Raw genomic sequence first — 19,707 nt, forward strand, 5'->3', positions numbered from 1 at the left:
AAAGTCACCTACAATAATTACTTTATCTGTTTAAGGAATAAACTCAATTAGATTTCTGAGAATTCAGATAGAAATTCAGAATACGGACCAAGAGGGCGGTACACTATAACTAATAAGATTAACTGTATTGTTTTCCATGTTGGGTTTGAGAGCGTAAGAACAAGACTTTCAAAAGGGTTATAGTTTAGTTTAGTTTTAGGATTGATCAAGAGTTTGAATTGAATATGTCTGCAGTGAGTATTAATATGACCAGGCAGAGTGGATTCATTTAGATCGACATATTCTTCATGTCTCAGCCAGGTTTCAATGCATAATAAATATATTAATCAAAATCAATCTGATTATCTGATATTAAATCATTTACTAGTCCAGCTTCAGATGACAAATATCTAATGTTTCAGAGTCTACATTTAATTTTTCTATTTAGTTGCAATTTTGTAGTTGTGGTGTTAATTTTTATTAGGTTTCTATTAATTAATTTTTACTAACATATGTAGCCTACAAAGCATTGCAGTAGAAAAGCACTAAAATGGAAATTGTGGGTGAGTAAAAAAGAGAATTTCTTTTAAAGCTCACACAAGCCAGGAAGAAGTAATAAACAGTGATGTCAATTATAATGGCTGTCTATATTAAGCATTAATCTTCTGCAAAACCGAATTAAGTGTGAGTTCACTTCACATAGAAGTACTGTAGTACTTCATATAAGAAACACACAACATATTTCAAGCAGACCTGCAAGTTAATAATGAGTAATCTGGTGTTGCTATTACAATTGTATTGAATCCTTTCTGTCCAGGAACAACACAACTAGTCTAAATATTGGATATAACATAGACTGTATAACAGGCATGTTACTGAATGATATTCATAAAAACACAAATAATGCAACCTAACTTAAATTTGTCTTTTGCTGCTAGCTACAATTTAAGGTTATTTCTTCCTAAATATCTTATAATTGTATGGACTAAGTTACTATTTTTACTGACAAAATAAGGCTATTTGTCAATCTTAAATAGGAATTGTCTGCAGTTACACTTGTGATATATATGATGATGATTATTATTATGTGGAAAATAGTAACGGAACCTTTGCGTGCTTTGTTGTTCGGGGGCATTTATTAATGTAACTCACAACATCCTGCTTTTTTCATGGAAGAGCTTAATGTTAGAACCTAGAAACGAACAGCTAGCTAGATAGTTCGCCGATCATAGCTCCAAACACAACGAGTTTATTAATGTTAATTTCAACGTTATCTCCTGAAAGGACGACCACAATGAACCGTTTTAGTTCCATCGTCCCAGATGATGAGTACCTCGGTAGGTTCTGTGTTAGCTGTGCTGTGCTAACAGTTGAGCTCTTTAGCTAGCTCCTTTTTTGGTGTATATTTTTCACTTAACAGTTGTGAGCTATCTATCATCCCTCTATCTCATCTGTATATCGTCAATACATGTATTGAAACTATCAACTAGCTAACTGTTATATAACAGAAACAAACTATAGTTTTTAAGTATGTCTTTGTATTCTTGCGTGCGTGACTGAGATTTTGTGTTTATTTTTCTCACAGCGGACAGTAATGTTTTGTTCTACCTGAGTGATACAGTGACCCAGCTGTTGGAACATAAAGAGGAATATAGCCATTTTGGGGTGATCCGCTACTTTGCTGAATAGTATGTGACACTCAACACAGTCTCACGTAGCTACGCTTACAGGGAGAATTATTATGTCAGTTCATTTTTTTTTCATCTGTGGTGTAGAGTTTGGGAGGCTAATACATTTATTTTTTATTGCATATCTCCAGTCCACAGAGATAATATTGGAAACATACAGACAATAATTAAACTGGAAATTCACTCAAATGTGCAAAACAGCTTGTCTAGTATTAGGTATACAGTGTATACTCACATTCATTCAATAACCACTGTAGTAGCTGATTTCCTTTTATACTGAACCAGTGCTAATATATAAAAATGTGTTCACCCTATAATGCAAGTGTGTACATCTACACAATCTTCTGTGTGTAAAGGCCTTCACCTTCATAAATGTGATGCAGAAAGCCAGTAATGCATGTTCATCTTTCCCTCAAATTTTTAATGTGGACCTTTGCTTCTTTTTGTAATTTGTCTGTGTGTGTTTGTAGTTTCAGCAGTGTAAAGAACAGTAACCACGTGCTCTTCAGAGAGTATAACTACATCAGGGCCACTCCACATAACAGAGCTTCCTTCATCAGAGTCTTCTGGAGATGCTACAGACAGATCGGCAAGAGTGGAGGTGAGTCAGAGCCAGAAATAATTAGAATGTAAACAGTTAGATTGTGATAGTCATTACATAATTGCCCCTTTCTCTATATAATGCTAGATTTATGTTATAACATAAGACGACGGTCCTAGTTTTTACAGACTGGTAAGGGAATTAATAACAGGAATTCACGTCTAATACACAGTAGTGTACTGTCATTAGTTTCCAAATGTTAACTCGTTAACTTGTGAAACCCACTTGGCTTGACTTGTTGGTTTGACTGTCTATAACATTACATCAGTGCTTTACTGTTGTATACTCTGTAACTAAAATGAGTTGTATTCCAGACTTGCTGTCCATGCTGGAGTATAGGTCTCTGCTGCAGTTATTGTGTCCAGATTTCCCCCTGGAGATGGTGCAGAATGCAGCCAGGTCAGTACATAGACAACACACTACATGTCCCTTCAATACTTTGTATTATTTCATCAAACTCTTTTGACCACGCTTTCTTTGTGCTGATGTTCACCAATCCAATGTTTAGTGTGTGTCACACCTATGTTTGTTTGGTTACCACAACTTTAAAATTGCATCCTGGGAAAATATGCCTGTTTAGTTTACTATGCCAATTATTATAATGGTACTTGCTGTAGATCAAATAGAATGTCCATTAAGTTCAGTGCTATATGTTATTACAGACATAAAAAGAAAATATAATATAGTCTTTCAGTCATTATCAATTAATCAATCAATCAATCAATCAAAAAACATTATTGTCATTTCGAGCTATACAATGTACAATTCAAATGAAATTTCGTTTGTCCTGGCTTTCTGTAAAAGTGACTGAGTAACTGGTCATAAATATTAAAAAGTGTCGTGGTGCTGATGCAGAAATACAAATAAAATGTGTACTTAAAATATAAATGTACTATATATAAATAACATATATACAGTGTATAAAATATATACATTTAAGAGGGTTTGAGTGGAGTTCACATTGCTCAGGAGAAAAAGTTATTTCTGATTCAACAGTCTGACGGTTTGGGGAAAGAAACTGTTGCAGAATCTGGTTGTTCTGCTTCTTATGCTGCGGAACCAGGGAGAACAGGCCGTGGTGGGGGTGAGTGGGGTCTTTTATAATGTTCTAGGCTCTGGTGAGGCAGCGTTTATTAGCAGTGTCTCTGATGGAAGGAAGAGACGTCCCGATGATCCTCTCCGCTGTCCTCACCACTCTCTGCAGAGACTTCCAGTCTGAGGTGTTGCAGTTTCCAGACCAGCTAGAGATGCAACTGGTCAGTATGCTCTCTATGGTGCCTCTGTAGAACGTGGTGAGGATGGGAGGGGGGAGCTGTGCTCTTTTCAACCTGCGCAGAAAGTGCAGGCGCTGCTGTGCCTTTTTCACCAGTGAGGAGGTGTGAAGGGACCAGGTCAGACTGTTTGTGAGTTGCACCCCCAAGAACTTTGTTCTGTCTGTAGGAGTCTGGAGGAGTGGTGTGTGACAGTGCTGCTTTTTCCTGAAGTCAACAATGATCTCTTTTGTTTTGTCAACATTCAGGATCAGGTTGTTGGTGTGACACCAGTCTGTCAGATGTTTCACCTCCTCCCTGTAGGCCAGTTTGTTGTTGTCCCTGATGAGTCCCACCACAGTTGTGTCGTCCGCGTACTTCAGGATGTGGTTCGTACTGAACCTGGCGCAACAGTCGTGGGTCATCAGGGTGAACAGCAGTGGACTCAGAACGCAGCCCTGTGGGGAGCCGGTGCTCAGAGAAATGGTGCTGGAGGTGCTGTTTCCAACCCGCACATGTTGGGGTCTGTTGGTGAGGAAATCCAGCAGCCAGTTACACAGGGGGGTGTTGAGGCCGAGGGGTCCCAGTTTGCTTACCATATGCTGGGGGATGATTGTGTTGAATGCCGAGCTGACATCCAGGAACAGCATTCGCACATGGGTGTTCTTCTCCTTCAGGTGGGCCAGGTTCAGGTGGAGTGCAGAGGAGATGGCGTCCTCTATGAAGCGGTTTGGGCGGTAAGCAAACTTGAACTGGTCGAGATTGGGGGGAAGTATGGAGATGATATGGTCCTTGACCAGCCTCTCAAAGCACTTCATCATGATGGGGGTGAGTGCTACCGGCCGGTAATCATTCAGACAAGTGATTGGGGATTTTTTAGGCACTGGAACAATGGCTGCTGACTTGAAACATGATGGAACAATAGCCTTGTCCAGCGAGGTGTTGAAGATGTCCGTGAGGACATGGGCCAGCTGGTCGGCACAGTCGCTGAGCAGCCGTCCTGGAATACTGTCCGGGCCCGCCGCCTTCCGAGGGTTAACTTTCTTCAGCGTCCTCCAGACATCATCAGTGATTGTTCATCATGCTGGGGGACAGCTTTCATTGCAGTTGTGTTGTTTAGTGCCTCAAAGCGTCCAAAGTGATTATTGAGGTTGTTGAGAATTGTGTTGTCCTCACAGGGTGGTGGAGCAGCCTTGTATCCTACAAGACGATGTCTTGTAGTGATGGTCTGAATTCCCTGCCACATGCGCCTGGTATTCATGGCGTCATTAAAGAAAATCAGGATTTTTTTGACCATGGGTGTGCTTAGCATCTCTGATGGCACGGTCCAGGTTGGCTCTTGCTGATCTCAGAGCCACCACGTCACCAGATTTGTAAGCGGCGTAATTGGTAATTACAAGAAGCTTTATGTGAGATATAAAGAGTAAGTTATAAATTTCTTATCATGTATACATCTATTTATTTCCACGCACCTCCGTAGTCATCCAGGGTTTCTCATTGGCACGTCTAGTGATGTACTTGGTGACAGAGACATCTTCCATGCACTTCTGGATGTATGAAGGTACAGTCACAGCATACTCCTACTTTTCAGTTGCGGCCTCTTTAAACATGTCCCAGTCTTTGCATTCAAAGCAATCCTGCAACGCTGACATAGCTCCTTCAGGCCAGATCCTCACCTGCTTCACCGTGGGCTATTCTCTGATGAGCAGGGGCCTGTATGCAGGAATTAGCATAACAGAGAGATGGTCTGAGGAGCCGAAGTGTGCTGAATGGTCTCAACTCATGCATTTAAAAGACAATTTAAAAACATTTCATGTTAGGACAGGTGGCTCCTTTAATAACTGTTGTTATCTGCTTTTTCTTTCTTGTTCTGTAGAATTGTTCTGATGGACGACGCCATAGACTGCATGATGTCTTTCTCTGATTTCCTTTTTGCACTCCAGCTGCAGTTCTACTACCAAGGTACAATATAAACTACTGCTTGATATTGGTTATGTTCAGCATATCCAGGCTTGTATAATATTGCAATATTAATATGGGTGTGTTAATGATTTGTATTAGTTTCTAAACATTTCACAAGAGAATCAAACTGTTTTAATTTGATTCTCTTTAGTATACATATATACATATGTTTTATATATCTAACCATGACTATTTTAATTACGGCTTGTATTAGAGCAACTTTTCAATCCTCGTATTTGTTCACTGCATTCTTTGTTTTGTCACTTTTATTTTCCTTTCTCATTCAGACTCCATCATATTATGTTTTTCTTCCTTTTACAAACAAAGAGTCGTTCTTACCGGGTGAAGCAGGTATGGGGTGAACTTGCAATAAAACTAAAACAACTTAAATCTACCTTTTCGCAGTGTAACGCAGCAGTCAAAAAACCATATAACTTCAAATCAAAAAAGACTCAACTCCTCATCAGACACGTTCATGAGTCACGTGATGGTTTGCAGGTAAGATAATTGGTTTTTTGGCTTCAGCTGGCAATGCAGATTTCGATAATCTACCGGCAACTTTTATCAAGTTGCTCTGCAGAATCGGGGAGAGTTCAGAGAAAAGGAGCAGTCCTCTTCACAAACTCTTCCCGATTCTGCAGAGCAACTTGAAATGGCAAATGGCAAATCTTAATGGCAACTCCCTGTTATATACACCAGCTGATACAATCAATGAGCTGATGGTCAAAAAAGGGAAGTGGCGTCTGCACTACACGTGCCGACAACAAATAATCAACATAAACATTCCTATTTCTATTTCCAATATTTTGATTGTTTTTACACATAATTAAACGTGCGTGGCGCCGTTTCTATTTAGTTCTCTCCTCTCCTTTCTTTCTCTGTGTGTGTGTGTGTGTGTGTGTGTGTGTGTGTGTGTGTGTGTGTGTGTGTGTGTGTGTGTGTGTGTGTGTGTGTGTGTGTGTGTGTGTGTGTGTCAGCCGCGAAGCCCCGCCCTTCGCAAAACGGAGCGAAGGAGAGAATGTGAATCAGCAAAGTAGACAGTACAAACTGAAACGTACACATAAATTAGATCAATAGCATAAGCGTTTAGTTTATTTAATAAAAGAGCACCTGTGAGTGTTAAAAGTGAGTTGTGAATAATAAAAAAGAAAAAAAAAAAAAAATTGTTTAATTGTTAGCAGTCTAATCCCATTTTCAACCAAAAGGTGAAAAAAACAGAATTCAACCCCCTGACTTCCAACTGGCCGTTGTCCCCTGTGTCTGAAGAATTCCTGGACAGCGTGCTGGGGATTTACCAGGATCTGTTAGCAGGGAAGAGTCCGAACACTGTCATCGTCCCCACGTCTACCTCCATCGAGCAGCTCCCCTCTGTGGCTGCAGAGGAGAACGACAAGGGGGAGCAACAGCATTGACGGAGTGGAACCGTCCACTCTGGCTCAGTGTATAGATGCCCTCTGTGACAGGTTCAAATGCAGGTAAAACACACACACTGTACACATTCCAGTCCTCACTCACTGGCTGTGCAAAGTCAGCACAAACAGAAGTATGAAACAACCTCCAGTGGGTCACTGATAAAGTCATTGACTGTGCTTATAAAAAGCCCACCACCTACACACTGTAACTAGCCATGCATAACTATAGACATACCCATACAATACCTTGAATTCTAACATAATAACTTACTGCAGTAAGACCAACATCACACCTCTTCCTCCGCGGGGCATCCCAACTGGCCATATGATGTACCTATATGATTGAATGTCATGGTGAGGAAGCAGCAGGTTGCTCTATCTATCTATCTATCTATCTATCTATCTATCTATCTATCTATCTATCTATCTATCTATCTATCTATCTATCTATCTATCTATCTATCTATCTATCTATCTATCTAGAGTCTAAACGCATGCAGGTGGGACAATAGACGGGGTTCAGTAGGGACAGGACCATAGACTATATATATCCTTGAGGGATTAATAATGTGTGTGTGTGTGTGTGTGTGTGTGTGTGTGTGTGTGTGTGTGTGTGTGTGTGTGTGTGTGTGTGTGTGTGTGTGTGTGTGTGTGTGTGTGTGTGTGTGTGTAGTCATCCTCCCAGGTCCTGTATGAGGCAAGTACTGGAACAGACGAACAAAGTCTCTTACTACAGCTTCCTAATGAGCCTGGCTAAACATGAGGCCATCAACCAAACTATTGGTAGGTTTAACATTACACATTTCTCTACTATTACTACCAGAATAAATTGGAGAAAACTTTCAATTCAGATTACAGTATTATGTGCTAGTTCCTGCTTTTAGTTATTTAACCTCTTACCAGGTGGGTCAGGTGTTTCTTTACATTTTCACAGAGGTTGTATCTTGCCCTGTGTTGTTTACAGTCCACCATGCTGGATGTGTTACCCAATGCCAGACATCGTTAGAAAGTTTAACATCTCGTCTATTTAGTGAGCACAACGGTTTTGAGATCACAATCACAACAGCAAGTACAATCAGCTCCTCAAACTAGCAAGCACAATCATGACATTGAGCCAACTCACCCATGAAGCCTCATCATAATCCTGTAATCAGTAATAATCCAACAAAGGTCCAATACATCGATTCCAGTAAAAATATATTGATCGTCACATCGATAAAAGCCCATAAACAGCTGTTGCAATCTTTGAAATGAGCTGATCGATGTGTGTTATTTTTCGTTTATACTGCGGTAAAAACTTTATTCCGGTGCATGCAGCGCTGAGCGCTTGATTCCAAAATGGAGACCATTCTAAGCGTTCAATTGACACCTAGCCCGCTCAGATGTCTTGGGGAGTATCCAACAGTACATATGAGCTGGCACTGTTAATATCAAAGTGATAGGAGAAGTTCTCATTTTCGCCGTTTTTTATGGCTATTACACTGTTATTAATATCTCCACAATGCTAATGGCTAGCTGGCTGGAAAAGTCAACACAGTATCCAACACCCCAGACGAAGAGAACCAGCGCATTTTCAAGAAAATCAGAATAGGATTTCGTCTTTATTAATATTAGCCGTTTTTGGCTACATTAGCAGCTATTAGCAGCTACATTATAGCATTCCGGATATTACTATTTTTCTCAACAATTAGAAGGGCTAGGTGGCTGAGGTTTTTTTGACAGTATCCAACACCCCATACAAAGGTATGCAGAGCATTTTCAAGAAGATCTGAATAGTATTCGTTGTTTCACGTGTATTGTTCATAAGCATATTATACATTGGTTATTAATCCATATATCCACAATGGAAATGGCTGGATGGCTGAAACTTCGCACACAGTATCCAACAGTCACCAGGACCTGATCCTGTTATTTTCATGACGATCAGATAAGGATTCACAATTTCATAATTTAGCAATAAAGATATTAAATCACATTCCAATCCTAAGTGTTATACTCTTGTTTTGGGTCATTCTGGTAAAAATCGAATTTTTCGTCAAGAAAACATTTACAGTGACCAACTGCCATCTAGTGGATTTTTTATGTCAACACATTAATGTCAAGTGCACTGTAGCCAGGTATCGTGAATATGACGTTAAAATCCAAATGTCCATTCAAATTCAGGTTTAAACGGATTCGTCAGCAGCAAGTCCAATTCACATTCGTAAGTCCTGCCCATTACACAATACTTGGAAAACCACTACCCTTACATGCGACAGGGAATATGGGTATATACTAGTTATTTATGAGCAATACAAAAATATTTTATTAATAAATATTATAATATCTCCAAATTACTCAGCTTGGAAACACCCGGTGTTTGAAATACAATTAATATTTTTTATTTGTCCATTGTATAACTTATTAGAAATAACCCGCCCTGCTTTAAACAAGACATTGGAGGGTGTGTCCACCTACTGCTTGATGAATTTGGGATAAAAAATATCCAATCAAATGTTTTGTATAAATGCTCCCATTAAAGCCATGTGTTTGGGTTATTGGTTTAGATGTGTGCATTCAGCAGTGCTATCATCATGGAAAGCTAGCTACATTACACTGTGAGGATATTTATATGCTATAAAAAAAAAGAGTGCCCACAGAACGTTATGTTAACTGTACTGTACTGAACTTGTCCATTAGTTGTAATGGTAAACACATGTCAATGTAACTAAACCTAAGTAGACAAATTTAAGATTAAGTTCAGTCAACAAATGTTGAGTTATACCAACACAAGCTCCTAGTTAAGCTTGACTTCCAGTAATGCTTTCATAGCTGTCATAGTTTATGCTGATCAAGATCATCACGGATGAAGTTGCTTATTTAACACGGTCAGCAGTTAAAGTGGCTGTGACACACAGCTCATGGTGGCAATTAAGGTACTAAGTGACCGATTGCTATAAATATAACAACTACTAATACACAATCAATTAAAAAACAAACACTTTTCTACTTTTTAGACACACCCTCATATATATTATCATATCCAAGACCAACACCACCTTTATTGGCAGCTTATTATTATCATAATATAGGAAATAGTTTGATTAAAGAGGTTTTTTTTAAGCTGCATTAAAGGATTTTCTTGGCCACTTGGGGGCATCGCAGCAGGCTGAAAATACGTTCAACATGTTCTCATGATATAAGGTTGTTATGGTGAACACAGAGCAACATTTTTGTTAATTTGAAGTCATGTTTCAGTTCATCACATGAATGTCCCTCCAATATTCTCTCTCTTTTAGCTCTGTTGTGGTCCTCACCAACTCCTGAGAGAAATGTCTGGCTCTTTAGCTGCTAAATCCTCCACTGTGTTTACCAACTAGTTACTGTACCAAACAGTTGGCTACAGGGGTATGATGAGAGTCTGAACCAAATAGTCAATGTGATGTAAAAACCCATACAATAATCTAAAAGAGAGTAGAACAGCAGAGTTGGTTACAATTCTCTGGGATGATTACTACAAGTGACACCTTTCACATTACACAGAACAATTCAAATCATGACACATTTAGGAAATATATATATTTCTTACTGCTTTAAAAAGTTGAATGTCCTTTCTTCAGGAGCATTACCCAGCAAGGCAGAGTTGCTCATTGATCCAGAGATGGACCAGGAACTGGACAAACTGTGAGAACACACACACACACACACACACACACACACACACACACACACACACTCACGCACGATAACAAGCCAACATATATTAACATGCTTTTATTTTTGCTCTTTTGTCATTTTGTTGTCCTCATATCTTTCTGTTTTTTGGCTTCTACTTCACGTCTTTGCTTTCTTTTTTCCTTTCTTCTATCTTCTTTTGTTCTCTGAATATCTCTGTCCAGAATCGCCCAGATCTCAGTGAGTCCTGGCAGCAACAGCAGTGGCAGTGCGGTGGGGGGGCTGAAGGAGATGCTGCAGAGGAAGGCCTCCCCCAGGAGGAACATCCACCACAGGAGGAAGATAGAGGTGGAAAGCGATGGCTCCACGGAAGAGACAGACTCCTCTGAAAATTGACTTTTAACTTTTCACCAGTCTGTGACATGTCACCTTCCATTTTAACTCCAAAAGACACTGTGACTATATGGTACATGTCAAAACTTTCTTGCCCATTATCTGCTATGAAAACTCACACATGGATGATTGCACAGTGGGGAAATAATGTTTGTGTTGGTTGGCAGTAATTGTATTTATTTAGCTTGTGGTGAGTATTATAACCTAGTTAAATATCAACTGTAACCTCCAGTTAATACTCAATGACAAGCATTTACAATTTTCCCTGAAACCGTGTTGTCATTTTGGAAAAGCGTCTAAAACAGCATTGATATCATACCATCATGAAACAAACTCTCCACTAAAGGTTAAACCAATGAGGTCATTTTAGTTACTGCAAGTTAGCTGCTCTTCAACAAGGCATGTTTCATTGCTGGTTTTACAGTGTGACTGGAATAAAAGATAGAAACTGGAGGTGAAATTATCGACTGTAAATGCTTGATTTTTCAAAAAAAGGTGCACTTAGCAAACCTACTTTATTAGCTTTTCATTACACTCTTGTAGATTCAATTGATTGTAGCATATTTTATAACTAATACCAGAATATACAGTATATTTCTAACTAATAACTCAAAATGATGTATTATAAACACATGAATGGTACAAAAGGGGAAGGAGACTGATGGGGCTTAACTTCGACTCTCAGAAACACAGAATGTAGAAGCTCGGAGCAGCACCCATCATAAAGAAAGATTGATAGTCATAATTAAGGTAGTCTCATAATTTGAAGGCTGCTACAGAGTTCTGGCCCAGTGTACAGGCACCTGATGTTTCATACACACAAGCCACAAAATCAAGTTCTTTATACATTAAATGTTTATTAAACTAATTACAACAAAACTTAATTAAAACAGAAAGGTAAATTAATAATAAATTATGAATAAATGAGTACCATGAATGCACCGATGAACAATGAATGAATGAAAGCGCACCATGTGTCACCAGGTAGAATCAGTGAGGATATGTTTGTTTGAGGGTTACACATTAAACTGACTTTTAATAGATTAATGCACCGTTCAACAGTTGAGTTTAAAAAGCACCAGGGAAGATTGTGAAGCAACTCAAATACTGATTTAAAATTGTAGGGAGATCTTAGTTTGGGTTTAAACCTAATCAATGCTAATTCAATTCCTAATTTCCTTATTAGTTATAACATCATGCATCTAAATCATTAAAGGTTCAATGTGTACTTCTGAACCACCTGCTGCAAAGAACTAGGGGCAGGATTTCACCTCTAAACTGGGTCCATACATTCTGTAATGTTTATAATTTAGTTGTAGTAGTTTTTTCAAAGGGTTAGTTTCTAATGTATTCTTTATATTGTGTATTGCATTCACTCCTGTGTAATGCCTGTTAGTCAGTCAGCAGGGCAAGAATTCAACCAAACTGCTGAAACTCTGATCTCCGGTCAGAAAACACTGATATCTGATAATCTTAATGTGCAGTTGATCATCTGTGTTTACTGGGCACTGATGTTAACCGGAGCTGTAGTCTTTGTAACGTTACGTTGTTGATTGGACTAAATCCAAAGTGGCAGAAACTACCACATATTCGACTCGTCTTCCCGGTGGCGGCGCAGCCAGGAGAGCAGCCCGCCGAGGAGTAGAGAGGTCGACACTCTGCAGCCTCCGTCAGACGGAGCTTCAGTCAGCGGCCGGAGAGACTGGAGCTTAGCCAGAACCAGCTCCAACCCTGCAGTCACAGCTGCTGCTGGACCTGTGTAAAGGCAGCAACAGGGAGTCTGCAGTTCTCCGGTGCTGTGGCTGAACTCCAGCTAACTGCTAACTGAAGCTACGCTGTTTCCCAGAGCTGCAGATATACACTCAGAGAAACATCCTCCTGGCAGCTGGGAGGACGAGGAGAGGTGGTGCGGGGGGTTTCTCCTTTCTGCCACTTTGAATGTAACCAAATAAACAAACTATAAAACAGGAACAAGGCTGTAATATCTACAAGAGAGTCAGCAGCTGTACTTCTTCTCCCTCTGTACTGAGGCAGACTGCAGCTACAGTGACTCACTATCGCCTCTAGAGGAATTACAGACTGGACGGAGCGCAGCTAGCTGTTAGCATGCTAACTTCAGTAGATATCTCTGCAACACAACACAGAGACGTGTTTGACATAACGTCAACACTGTGACCTCTTCACACTCTGTTGATGTTAGTTCATTGTTTTAATGTTTTAAGTTTAAATGATGGCATATCTTACACATTGAACCTTTAAGCTAACATAAGCTAATGAAAACATGAAGATGTATTGTTTCACCTGCCAGTTCTGATGGACACTGCTGATGGGAGCCATGGACCGAGGCCATGGACTGAGGCCATGTGGCTTGTGGCGATACTCTCAGCATGTCGTTGGGTCATCTCAGCCCCCATCTGGCAGGGGGTCCTTGGTGCAGTCTTATCAGGCCTCATTCGATTCAGAGTGTTTTTTCAAAGTCTCTTTCTTTCGATTTGATGATGCTGGCCTTCAGCATGTTTGTGCAGCGGGGATTCAGCAAAGCTACGGGAGGCCTCTCACGGTGCAGGGATAGGCTACAGCAGTTGCGGTTTCCTCTTTAGAAGAGCAGCTGAACAAGAAGGTGTACTGTGGCTTGCTTGTAGTTTTATTGACTTCTGTCCAGGTGTCCAGTATCACTGGTGTGAAGAGCTGACCACATCTGTAAACATTTCTGATTTGATTATTTTGTCTTTTTCATAGGATTAGAGTTGATATTGCTTAATTCATAATTAAAGGGGGAAAAATGGAAGAAACCTCAGGGAGAGCAACTGAGGAGGGATCCCTCTCCCAGAACGGACAGACGTGCAATAGATGTCGTGTGTACAGGATAAACAACATAGTAAAAATACAACATTTGACAGAAATTATGTTGTGTTGAAAAAAAGAGAAAGTATGGCTGAATCCAGGAAAATGTCAAAAAGTTCTCCCGGTATCCAGCAGGACCAAGGCAGCAGGCGCAGCCACGATTCCTGATCCTGACGTAAACTTTATCAGTGGCAACCTGCCACATGAGAGACAGAAACTCCGGGAATGATGCCCCGGATGATGAGTTAGTAACATACATTTACATAAATGCATACAGATAGAGAGGGAGAAGAAGAGAGGGAGGGAAGGAGAGAGGAAGAGAAGGAAGAGAGCAGGGAGGTGTCCCCCGGCAGTCTAAGCCTATAGCAGCATAACTAGGGGCTGATCCAGGGAAAACCTGAGCCAGCCCTAACTATAAGCTTTATCAAAAAGGAATGTCTTTAGCCTACTCTTAAATGTGGAGAGTGTGTCTGCCTCCCGAACACAAACTGGAAGCTGGTTCCACTGGAGAGGAGCTTGATAGCTGAAGGCTCTGGCTCCCATTGCACTCTTAGAGACTCTAGGAACCACAAGTAACCCTGCAGTCTGGGAGCGCAATGCTCTAGTTGGTTTATAAGGTACTATGAGATCTTTAAGATATGCTGGAGCCTGACCATTAATTGCTTTGTAAGTCAGGAGAAGGATTTTGAATTCTATTCTGTATTTTACCGGGAGAGCAGAGCAGCTAATACAGGAGTAATATGATCCCGTTTCCTTGTTCTTGTCAATACACGTGCTGCTGCATTTTGGATCAACTGAAGAGTCTTAAGCGACTTTTTGGGACAACCTGATAACAATGAGTTGCAGTAATCCAGCCTTGAAGTAACAAATGCATGGACTAGTTTTTCTGCATCATTTTGAGACAGGACTGCAGCTACAGTGACTCACTATCGCCTCTAGAGGAACAAGTGGAATTACAGACTGGACGGAGCGCAGCTAGCTGTTAGCATGCTAACTTCAGTAGATATCTCTGCAACACAACACAGAGACGTGTTTGACATAACGTCAACACTGTTACCTCTTCACACTCTGTTGATGTTAGTTCATTGTTTTAATGTTTTAAGTTTAAATGATGGCATATCTTACACATTGAACCTTTAAGCTAACATAAGCTAATGAAAACATGAAGATGTATTGTTTCACCTGCCAGTTCTGATGGACACTGCTGATGGGAGCCATGGACCGAGGCCATGGACTGAGGCCATGTGGCTTGTGGCGATACTCTCAGGATGTGTCTTATTTTTGCAATGTTACGTAGATGAAAGAAGGCAGTCCTTGAGATTTGTTATATGTGGGAGTTAAACGACAGATCTTGATCAAAGATGACGCCAAGATTCCTTACAGTGGTGCTGGAGGCCAAATTAATGCCACCCAGAGCTTCTATGTCATTAGAAAATGCGTTTTGGAGGCATTTAGGGCCAAGTATAATAACTTCAGTTTTGTCTGTGTTTAACATCAAAAAGTTGCTAGACATCCAAGTTTTTATGTCCTTAAGGCATGCTTGAAGTTTAGCCAATTGATTGGTTTCATCTGGTTTCATTGATAGATATAATTGGGTATCATCCGCATAACAATGAAAGTTTATAGAGTGGTTCCTTATAATATTGCCCAAAGGAAGCATATATAAGGTGAATAGAATCGGTCCAAGTACAGAACCCTGCAGAACTCCAAGACTGACTTTGGCTGTCATGGAGGATTTATCGTTAACAAGTACAAATTGAGATCGTTCAGATAAATAGGACTTGAACCAGCTTAGTGCGGTTCCTTTTATGCCAACCCAATGTTCCAGTGTCTGTAGTAGAATGTCATGATCAACAGCGTCGAAAGCAGCACTGAGGTCTAACAAGACAACAACAGAGACAAGTCCTTTGTCTGATGCCATTAGAAGATCATTGGTAACTTTCACCAGTGCCATTTCTGTGCTATGATGAACTCTAAATCCAGATTGAAAACTTCAAATAAACTATTATTATGTAAAAAATCACAGGTTGATCATATTTAATAACGAGGTGTTAATTAAGGGTAAAACTTCTTTAAACAGTTTAGTTGGAATCGGGTCTAAAAGACAGGTTGAAGGCTTAGAACAGGGGTGTCAAACTCAAATACAGACTGGGCCAACATTTAAAACTGAACAAAGCCGTGGGCCAAGGTTGAACAAATTAACCTTTTAATAGGGACCCAAACAAGTTTTGCATTGAATATTGAACAAGCAAGGCTTATATAACTTTATAGTGACATGCAAAATCGAGTTTCAAATAATAATAATAATAATTAAAAAATATCAATGGCATATCAAATAAAATTTAAATAAAAATTGAATGCCTCTTTTCTATTTGCAACCTTCTGAGGTAAATATCAAAATAAACTTTTTCCACAGGCTAATACATTTGAAAATAAAATAACAATAATGAATGAATCAAACATTCAAGCCTTGAAGTAGCAAGAGAAAGTGCATGAATAAAACGTTAATTATTGCTCAGTTTGCTACACTGATTTGCTTTAACACTAAATATGGAACAAGCAACGCTTATATAACTTAATAGTGCAAAATCAACTTTCAAAAAACGAACGAAAAAACATCAATGGTATATTAAATAAAATTGAAATAAAAAATGGAATGCCTCTTTTCTATTTGCAGCCTTCTGAGGTAAATATCAACATTAACTTTTTCCACAGGCTAATAAATTTGAAAACAAAATAACAATTAATAAATCAACCATTCAGGCCTTTTTACTGCTCAGTTTGCGACACACTGATCTAATCTGATGTGCCCAAGCCAGATACCTGGCATCTTTTCTTGGATACTAGTTCATTAATGTCGGGGTTCAGGCTTTGAGCTGAGGCAACCTTCATTATCGAACGAAGGTGTTCATCAGTCAGACGTATCCTGTGAGACGTTTTCTTCATCTTCATTGAGGAGAAAAGTTGCTCACATAGATAAGTGCTGCCGAACATGGAGAGCAATTGAGCAGCTTGGGTGCGGAGCTGAGGCATTGTGTCAGGGATGAATTGTGGAAACTGTGCGGCGCCAACAGCATCATACTTTGACTTCAGCGTGTCATCACACTGGAGTTCAATCAGCTCCATTTGGAGGTTAGTTGGTGCTTTTTCCACATCAACTGCGAAGGGATTACTAAGCAGTTCAAATCTACATTTCTGACCATCAAAGTCGCCAAATCGCCGGATAAACTCAGCGCCGAGTACACTGAGTTTTTCAGCAAACTGTGCGCACACGGCGGTTAGGGTTAGGGTTAGGGTTAGAGATCTAGACGGCGGTAGAGATCTGCGTTTTTATGGTTTGGCAGCAGGGGAAATGGCCAAGGTTTCCTTGCAGCAGGCTGATTCTCCCACAGGCAGAGTTTAGTTTTAAAAGCTCTCACTGACGAGTACATATCTGTGATGATGCGGCCCCGCCCCTGTAGCTGCAGGTTCAGCGCATCAAGATGGCTTGAGATGTCACACAGAAAGGCCAGCTCACACAGAAACTTTTGCTCCCAGAGCTCTGCTGTGTCCTTCCCTTTGCTTTGCAGAAACTGACATATTTCTTCACGCAGCTCGAAAAATCTGTTCAGTACTTTTCCGCGGCTTAACCATCTCACCTCTGTGTGATACGGCACGTCTGTGTGTTCCGAACCAAACTCGTCCAGAAAAGACTTAAACTGGCGGTGATTCAGACCTTTGGCTCTTATAAAGTTAACAACTTGTGTTACTGTGGTCATAACATGTTCCATCTTTAGGGCTTTAGCACACAGTCACTCTTGATGTATGATGCAGTGATAAACAGATAGCTCACCTGCACAGTTCTCTTCCCGCATCTTTTCACGAATCCTGCCCACCAGTCCATTCTTTTTACCACTCATCGCTGGCGCACCATCAGTGGTTAATCCCACGAGTTTATCCCACGGCAGGTTTATTTCAGTTACACATTTGCAAACCTCCTCAAAGATGTCCTTCCCTGTGGTTGTGCCATGCATGGATTTAAATCCCAAAAGCTCCTCCGTAACACACAGATTTGAGTCGACACCGCGGATGAAGACTGACAGCTGCGCCGAATCAGACGCGTCAGTGCTCTCGTCCACAGCAAGGGAAAAAGAAACAAAATCTTTTCCCTTTTCCATCAGCTGGTCATGCAGATTGGTGGCAAGATCACATGTGCGCTCAGCTATTGTGTTCCTGCTCAGGCTTACGTTTGAAAAGGCCTGCTTTTTCTCTGGGCACACTTGGTCACAAACTTTCAGCATGCACTTTTTAACAAACTCTCCCTCATTAAAGGGTCGGGTTGATTTGGCGATTTCTTCTGCCACGATATAATTTGCCTTTACAGCAGCCTCATTTTGTGCTGTGACTTTTTTGAACATATTCTGTTGTGAAACCAAACCTCTTTTCATCTCCTCTACTTTCTGGCTCCTTTGAGTCGTGTCCAGGTCCTTGTACTTGTCCTGGTGTTTCGTTTCATAGTGTCGCCTAATGTTGTGCTCCTTAGTTACCGACACGTTGGCTCCACAAACGAGACAAACAGGTCTGTCTTTTACATATATAAACAGATATTCTGTCTCCCACCTGTCCAGAAAAGTTCTGTTTTCTGCCTTTCTTTTCGCCATTTTTGGTAGGGGTAACACAGTGACACTGACAGTTGTAGAATGAGGCCGCAGCACGTCTGGGAGAGAGGCACGGGGAGGCGGGGTGAGCCGGCCGGCTTTCAGCAGAAGCGTTGCGCAAGAACACGGATCGCTACTGACACAGAGGAGAGAGCATGGCTGGCGCGCCAAAACAACAGCAGAGCATTATGGGATTTGTAGTATTAGCGGTGAATGCGGTGTATAATACCGGCGGGCCAGCTCTAATGTTAATTTGATATTGCCTCAAGGGCCAAATTAAATTACACGGCGGGCCAAATTTGGCCCGCGGGCCAGAGTTTGACACCCATGGCTTAGAAGATGAGATTGTTGAAGTTAGTTGGTTAAGGTTGATTGGAATAAAACAGTCTAGATATATTTCAGGAGTTACAGATGTTTTTAAAATTCCGGCGGTTGAAGTTAAGTCATTACCAATTGAGGTCAGGAGGAGATTTGTCTCTAATAATTATAATTTTAGCGTTAAAGAAGCTCATGAAGTCATCACTACTGAGAGATATAGGAATAGAAAGCTCTGTAGAGCTGTGACTCTCTGTCAGCCTGGCTACAGTGCTGAAAAGAAACCTGGGGTTGTTCTTATTTTCTTCTATTAAGGAAGAGTAATAAGCTGCTCTGGCATTACGGAGAGCCTTCTTATACGTTTTAAGATGATCTAACCAGACTAAACGAGATTCTCCCAATTTAGTTGAACGCAATTTACTTTCAAGATTTCTCGACTTTTATTTTAGTTTGCGGATTTGTAAATTAAGCCATGGAGCTTTCTTTTTCTGTTTTATGATCTTCTTCTTTAGAGGAGCGACAGAGTCGAGTGTTATTCGCAGTGAGGCTGCAGCGCTATCAACAAGATGATTAATTTGGGAGGGACTAAAGTTAGCATTGGAGTCCTCCATTATATTGATATTGAGTCCTGGTATTGAATTAAGTGCTGATGGAATCACTTCCTTAAATTAAGTCACAGCACTTTCAGATAAACATCGAGCGTAGGATATTTTGCCTCCTGGCTTGTAGTCCAGTAACAGGACTTCAAAAGTTATTAAAAAATGGTCTGATAAAAGAGGATTATGTGGACACACTGATAAACTTTCAAGTTCAACACCATATCCCAGAACAAGGTCCAGAGTGTGGTTTAAACAGTGAGTTGGTTCATGTACATTTTGACTGAACCCAATTGAATCTAATATTGAGATAAATGCATTATTAAGGCTGACACTATCAACATCCACATGAATATTAAAGTCACCTACAATAATT

The 19,707-nt window shown here is 40.4% G+C and overlaps 1 protein-coding gene and 1 pseudogene across 1 annotated transcript; one reads left to right on the forward strand and one right to left on the reverse strand.

The window, feature by feature from the left end:
* Window positions 1-1,114: 1,114 nt before the first annotated feature.
* On the forward strand, window positions 1,115-11,402 carry cstpp1 (centriolar satellite-associated tubulin polyglutamylase complex regulator 1). The gene is given in 10 exon segments (XM_029434530.1): window positions 1,115-1,316; window positions 1,565-1,667; window positions 2,138-2,268; window positions 2,583-2,667; window positions 5,395-5,480; window positions 6,747-6,841; window positions 6,843-6,955; window positions 7,566-7,675; window positions 10,492-10,555; window positions 10,771-11,402. Coding segments are annotated over 10 exon segments (1,041 nt in total). The 5' UTR covers window positions 1,115-1,234; the 3' UTR covers window positions 10,943-11,402.
* A 4,821-nt stretch (window positions 11,403-16,223) lies between these two features.
* On the reverse strand, window positions 16,224-18,423 carry LOC115010031 (general transcription factor II-I repeat domain-containing protein 2-like; annotated as a pseudogene).
* Between the last annotated feature and the right edge of the window lie 1,284 nt (window positions 18,424-19,707).

Source organism: Cottoperca gobio, chromosome 6 (assembly GCF_900634415.1).
Source record: "Cottoperca gobio chromosome 6, fCotGob3.1, whole genome shotgun sequence".
In the NCBI taxonomy this organism is placed as follows: Eukaryota; Metazoa; Chordata; class Actinopteri; order Perciformes; family Bovichtidae; genus Cottoperca; species Cottoperca gobio.